Raw genomic sequence first — 7,214 nt, 5'->3', positions numbered from 1 at the left:
CCCCCCCCTTCCCCCTTTAAGAAATAAAAAGCAAGAAGCCTGAGTTAAACTGGATAGCAATGGTTGCCCATTGAATCCAGAGTCTCATTTCACTTCGCAGTCTAATTAGATTCTAAACTCTCGGCAGCGCAGATCTCAGAGTTTACCTGTTAGTTATGTGCCAGGGATGTTGCTGGAACTACAGGGATGAATAATGAGATCTAAATTACTGCTGAAGTGTCACCTTTGCTCATTACTATGCCAACTTGAATTCAGCCCTATTTGCTTAAGTATTACAGAAATTGGAGATTTATGCATGGCATTACATACCATAAATAATGCAACATCTGCAATCAGGAATGAGTGGTAACACAATAATTATTCCAACCATATTCCTAATGTCAGTATTTCTGGATTGTAATTTCAATGCTATATTCACTGCAAAAGCTTTAAGAACATGGCTTTGCTGTTTCACCAGGAAAGCTTTGGCTACTTTTCTAAATACTTTATTAACGTTACTGTAAATAAAACAGGATTAAATAGGGACTTGCCTATATGTCATGGCTAAACTTTAAGCCCTGAAATACAATTCTGGGGGCATCCGGCAAGTATCAGTGAAGCAATCTTCCCCTCAAAGATAAAATAATGAATCTTCATATCAGTATTAATCTAACCTAATCATTAACTAGTAAAATCTTTGATTAGGAAATACTGTTTCTAGCTATACTTTAATTAACAGATATTCTTTGTCCTAGGGTTAGGCAGTCCCTGAGCTCTGTTACAAACACACTTTATTGCTTCAAATGGATCTTGGCATTTCAAAAAGCCATTTTTGAAGTCTGCTTCCATACAAAAAATATTAAAAATATGTTAGCTAATACACTCTAATAGCCTAGAGTAATTAAACACATTTGAAGGGAAGCAAGAGAGCTTTGGCAGTACAAAGAGAACAATGCTCTTATATATATGAGAGCTGTGGCAGTGCTGCCTTCTCCCAGCCCATCCTTTTAAGATAAAATATTTATTAGGCATTGTGTCAGCAGCTTCAGCTCTGTTTTGAAATTCACAAGTTTCTGCTACAAATACAAGTCTTCCTACTATAGCACAGAATGTTTTCCTTTAAACAGATTACAGTATAAACTATACACTTCTGCAAGGTAGTAGTTTAAGTGTTAACATACTTTTGGCAAATACACGTGAAGAAGGCAGCACAGTTGCAAAGAGTTTTGTATTATGACTGAACATATTTTAAAGCAAGTAATCATCCCTCACATTAGCTTTTTGTAATTATACCATAGTTGCTTTTATAATATGTCTGGGTGGGGTGGGCTAGCTTAGCTCTCATCTTAAAAGCAGCCTGGTGGCTTTCACTCAGTAGCACTTTCTTAAATGACAGTTTTACCCAAACATTTATTAAATTCTCTGGTTTTGGTCTATCATTGCTGAGTTCAGAAATTTATCTGAAGGAAAGTAGTTAGTTACTGCGCTTGGTTACTACGGGTACTTTGCCTAACTACAATTGCATTTTGTTTTTGTTTTTTTTCTTCTATGTATAGTTTCCTATATACCTCCTTAGATAACATTTTAACTCATTTTATACTAGTAATTTATACAACTTGGGGGGTGAGGTGGGGATGACAGCTTAGGAAAGCAGTTTGGACCATCATTAAAACAGAATAGAATATAAACTCTGTGTTGTGTCCTGAAGCCTTCATCTCAAAAGGTTCTAAAGCAATGGAAGAAATATCCAAAATGAGAATCAATCACATCAGATTTTCGTCTGTCATCGGAGCAATTCTTCCCAGGCACTAATGCTTCAAGTCAAACATTTTTCTCTAAATGTTTACTAGCACCAAAAGTATACAGTATGCAGTCAAGCATCTCACACTTTGCTGCCCTGATAAACAGTCTCACGAAATTCAGAAAATGAAAAGGTTTAAAGGTATATCCCCGCAGTTCAAATAGTTGCAAAGTCTGCAGATGATCAAAGCTGTATTTAAAAAATGGTCTGTAAACAACTAGCTATCCAGGACTGTGAAACTGGAGTCCACAGAGGCACGTTTCAGACAACCCTAGAGGAGGAGTATACAAAAACGTAAAGATGCAGCACTGGGGACTATGAGTTTCCACCTCTTCACGCCAGATCTAGCAAAGCACTCTGTTCAGGGAATGTGTTAATTGAAGAGGCTGACACAATGGCTCCAGAACTTCTAACTATGGACGTTTTCCTTGGTCCCACCCTAAGCTTGAAGCAAGAGAAACCAAGATAAGACAGTCAAGTGCAGCAGCTATGAAAAGAAAAGGAAGAAAACAGATTTCTCTTCTCCTTTCTACCATGATCCTCACAGAGTCACTAGAAACTGAAAAACGACGCAAATTTTTAGTTTTCATGACGGAAGGTGTGTCAATGAGTTGTTAGATGATATCACATTGGTGTTAGCAGCACACTTTTCCACATTAAAATGAGAATGCTGAGGCCAAGTAGTTGTGACAAGCTTTACCTACTCTCTTAACGGTCATTCTTGCCTCAATTAGATGGGGAAAGAGATATCCCATTTTTAATTTTTCTACTTCTTCCCCACCTCCATGAAACAGAAACACTGAGAGACACTTATCTAGCTTCAATCATGGGAACCTGGGCTCCTTATTTAATGTTTTCTAAAGAGACAGGATAGCAAATACAATCACATGTATTGCTCCCAGTTTTGACTGAAGTTGTATGGCATCAGTTCTGTACTAGTTAGATACACCTAATATGTACAGAATTGCAATATTTCATATTACACACACGTGGATTAAAATAAAGGGTATTCCTCAGAGGTATGAGGCCAGACAAAATAATTTCACATGTTCCAGCCGCTCTACAAAACACCAATGCCTTACAACAACATGCCCTCTCCAATCCACTCCCTCTAATACTCACCTCTGGTAAAGTAGAAATGTTGTTGTTCTCCAGGTTCAGCTCATCAAGTTCACTGCATTTTGCTAAAGACTTCGGAATTGCTGACAGCCTATTGTACCTCAGGCCAAGACGACTTAGACTGGACAGATTTCCTACAGGCAAGAGACAGGTATTAATATATCGTTAGATTAACACAAAGGCACAGAACAAGGTTTGACTTCTGATTCTTCTGTTGTTGCACACTCTACACTCCAAACTTTTCATATGGTGAAATGGCGCTATCACCCCAAAACAGGACATACACAGATGACAGTGCTTTCCAACACTAAAGTCAACCATGCAGAAGTAGATTGTGCATATTAGATATTCTTCTTAAGTTGTGCATAATATGGTAAGCAAGCAAGGCTTATGTCCTATTGTAGAAGTCCTTCTATACGGATCTTTCTACCAACAAAAATCTCTATCATTTTCCAGATGTCCCCAAAATGACTTTTTAAAATTACAGATAGTATCATTCAATGCCATGTCTGATATTACCAGAACTTGGGCATACATCACACAGCTCAGGTCCTGGCAAAACAACTTCCTCTTCAGAGAAAAAAAAACCCTTATCATCCACCAAAAGTAACAAAGTCTTTAAAAAGTGACAGAAAAAAGTTTTCTGAATGATACTGAAGGAAAAGTCTGGAGGAAGTCTGCAAAAATCTCAACAACAGTGCATGTAAAAATATTTCTGAATATTGCCAGGCCAGTTGATATGTATTTCTGTCAGGAAAAAAATTCATGAGAAACTTGCAACTTGAAAATTTCCCATCTGAAGCTCCCTTCAGCTCTAACCTTTACCATCTAACAAGTACTCAAGACCAAAATCAACTGCTTAAGGATGTCTTTGAACTACACAGTGCTGTGACATTTAGACTCTACTGCAGGTAGTAAGACCTTGAACTTCACTGAAAAGCCAACCAGCAAATAGAACAAAGAACAGTGCTTAGTCTCTGGTTCATCCTTAGGATCAGAAAATGTGTCTATGCACCTCTGTACATCGCACCAATAGAGCTTGTAAATAGATTCACACAATCAATCAGTTCCTTGCAAGACATTCACTATTTTACATTCATTTTTACAACCACTCATGGCACAACACATTTGTTCTGCAAACTGAAGTACCAGAAAGACACATTAGAAAAGAAACATAAGATTTAACAAATGGCAGCAAGAATAACCAGAAATAATTTAAAAAGATGAAGGGAGCTTAATATGTATAGTCTTAACTACTCATTAAATGAAGGCTGTATTAATGTCTATGCAAACGTACTTATACAAATGTTACTGGAACAGAGCAAACAAAGAAGCAAATGTAGTGTATGAAAAATGCTTAGAAGCGAAGGACGAAACAAAATAAAAAGAAATGGAGAATGAAAATTAATTCAAATGCTACAATGGGATCTGCTAGACAGAGGAAAAGTCTCAACAAAGGAAGTGGCAAAATACCTCTTTCTTCAACTTGGTCAAAAAATACTGTAAGAACTTTCTCAAAATATATTGTAAGAATGACCCTACATCACTGAGTAGCTGGGAATGTAGCTAATAAAAATGATTCACAGTAGTTACTAAAATGGAGATTCGCAAGAGCAGTGAAAGTTAAAAAAAAAGCAAAAAAAACCCAAAAAACAAAAAACACAAAACAAAACACCAAACCACAACAACACAACAAACAAACAAAAAACCTCCACCAAAAAACCCCCAAACTTACATAGAACAAAAATTATCCAGGTCTTACAGATCAAGAAAGAAAAACGGATGAATTTTCAGTGTATATCTGATATTTAGCTAACAAGCTTAGTAACAAATTTCACTTAGTATCATCAATAACTAAACAAAAGTTAAAAGAACGGCTAGCCACCCAGAGTTGCTTAACTAGTAGTATCTCCCATCAGGATTTTCAGTTATATTTTTTAAGAAGTGCTTTATTTCTGAGCAAGTATACAATTAGCTTTTGCAGAAGCAGCAAAGAAAGTCTTCCCTTAACCAAAAAAAGGCATTTAAAATCCAGGGCTATCAATATTGTTCTCCAGCGCACAAATCTTCATCTTTTGAGGTTAAACCCTACAGTGCATATACACACTAAAGAGAGTAATTGAGACCTATTTTCATCTACAATCCAGCAGTATAAAGATGCACACTTGTACACAACACAGCTATTTCATGCCATATTTGTTGAGATTTGGCATTGCCAGCTCTATAGGAAACTGGCCACACTTAACACAATAGACATCCTACTGCAAGGCACCAAGACCTTTAGGATTCACCGTTCTAGGGATGAACAAAGCACATCCTGACTGCATTTCTCTGAATTAATACTTTACTAACAAAACGAATTACAAACTTTACACAAAATATCAATTTACTGGTTTTTTTGTTTCATTACTTAAACATTGAGCTGGATGTTGATCTAGATTTTTCAGGCAAAGAGAACAAACGGGGAATGGCTCTAGCAGACAGCATGATGCCAACTGTTGCTTAGCAATACAACGTCGCTATGCCAATTCCCAGATTGTGAGCACAGGTTGTATGTATATGGGTCTCTTCCTACCAGCAACGTGGCATTTCAGAAAAATGAAACAAGGCAGCCATTAGAGAGTGTCAAACTGTACCATAATTTTCCAGGAGAGAATGACACGTTGGCCATCCTCATGGTATTATCAGAAAGGAGGCATAAATAGCAGCTCCCAGTAATTTTTTCTTATCATAAGTAGCATTTCTCAATAGAACTTTATCACTGTTTCTCTACTAGTTATCTTTCTCCTCCATGGGAAAGGCATGCAAAGGCATAACAGAAGACACATCCTGCGTGTACCACGTTCCCTGTGACTGTTTTACACACCACAGCACTAAATACAGTTATCCCTAAGAACAAAAGCACCAAGATTTCAGCTGGAGTTTCATCAGTAGCACCTCTCCCACTGCTCCTGGAAGGGCTGTCCTGCACCCAGCTGACGCAGGCAGTAAGGGCCGCCTTCTCATTTCAAGCCAGAATTTATTTATAGTCAACTTATTGCCATTTAGTCTTCTGTCAACAAGACTCAGATATCTTTTCATTGTCATCAGCGTTCATATTTGCACTTCATTGTGAATGCATCACGGTGAGAAACCCTTATCAGGTTTTATCTTCACATGCTGGACAAGTCAGATCTTAGTCTCCTCTTCACAAAACCCAATGATGCTCAGAGCTCTTCCCTCTCCTCAGTGTGTTAAACCTTGCCTTTTTTTTTTTTTCTTTTCTTGTAAAAACAGTACAATGATGTTAATATTTGCCTCCATGGGCCAGCCGCCAGGCAGCTGGCTAACACGCTCAGGCCTCTTCACTGGCTCTCTGACCACGAAGTGACAAACTCTGGCTTATAACAGAAACTGTTACAAGTTGCTAAATAGCACACCTTGCACATTGCATGATCAAAACTGATCCCATTTACAGCTCCCTGAGCTTAGGATTACCCAGCTGATATTTATATTCAGAGCTGCTTTACAGTGTCTGCACTCATCTCCATCTTCTCCAGTTCAGCTACTGGTTTCTGAGACGGCACTGTATTACGTACTCTGCTGATGTGCTGTCAGGTTAAGTCTAAGAAATAAGGCAAGGAAAGTAACAACTGATCACAATCAACTCAGACAGTCATCAGGATCATTTGTGGTTGTACTTTTGTGACTGAAACCATAGCTCAGCGGTTCCTCTAAAACAGCCCCTCGCAGGTAGAGTGACTCAGAAAATGCAGCACTAGATGTTCATGAACATGACAGTTTGATAACCACAACTGAAAAGCAGCTACTAGCAGGAAAAGCAACAAGCAAAACCCCTTCCCACTTGTTTTCTTAGGGAGCCTATTAGAAAAAAACCTTGTAAACTCAACTACCCCATCCATTGGTACTTTTAAAAATATGATACTAAAGCCTGACTAAGCCCTAAGCTTATGCCAGGCCTAAGAAAAAAATGTTTTAGTTTAACTTTTGGGGTGAACAGTCACTCTTCAGAATCAGGTTTCACGCAGCCACTTCATTCAGGTCCATCTTGTCACTAGCAAAGTGCACTAAGGCCCATCAGTGGGCTCTCAGGTTTGAAGCAACGTTAAGTGCAGAATTCATAATCACTTCACTGGAGTGATTGCATGTCTCTCTCAGGGTTAGCTGTTTGATTTACACAGAAATGAATTAAAAATACTTGGAAGCATGCAAATCCAGAAACATTAAACTCTGTTACTATAAAAGGGACTCTAAATAGACGGTTTAAATTAAATTCTTTGTTAAAGGTACCTCAAAAATATTAATCAAAGAAAAA

The 7,214-nt window shown here is 37.9% G+C and overlaps 1 protein-coding gene across 2 annotated transcripts in view; it reads right to left on the bottom strand.

Moving 5' to 3' along the window:
* Positions 1–7,214, bottom strand: part of SHOC2 (soc-2 suppressor of clear homolog (C. elegans)) — a 38,602-nt gene that overhangs the window by 7,536 nt on the left and 23,852 nt on the right. For both annotated transcript variants that reach the window (XM_009708282.1, XM_009708283.1), the window contains one exon: positions 2,903–3,033. In XM_009708282.1, the coding sequence (XP_009706584.1) occupies positions 2,903–3,033 (131 nt within the window). The remainder of the gene's footprint in view (positions 1–2,902; positions 3,034–7,214) is intronic.

This window comes from Cariama cristata, unplaced genomic scaffold (genome assembly GCF_000690535.1).
Source record: "Cariama cristata isolate BGI_N322 unplaced genomic scaffold, ASM69053v1 scaffold7239, whole genome shotgun sequence".
Taxonomy (NCBI): domain Eukaryota; kingdom Metazoa; phylum Chordata; class Aves; order Cariamiformes; family Cariamidae; genus Cariama; species Cariama cristata.
The sequence above is the reverse complement of the archived record's forward strand: the minus strand, read 5'-3'. Positions and strand labels throughout refer to the sequence as shown.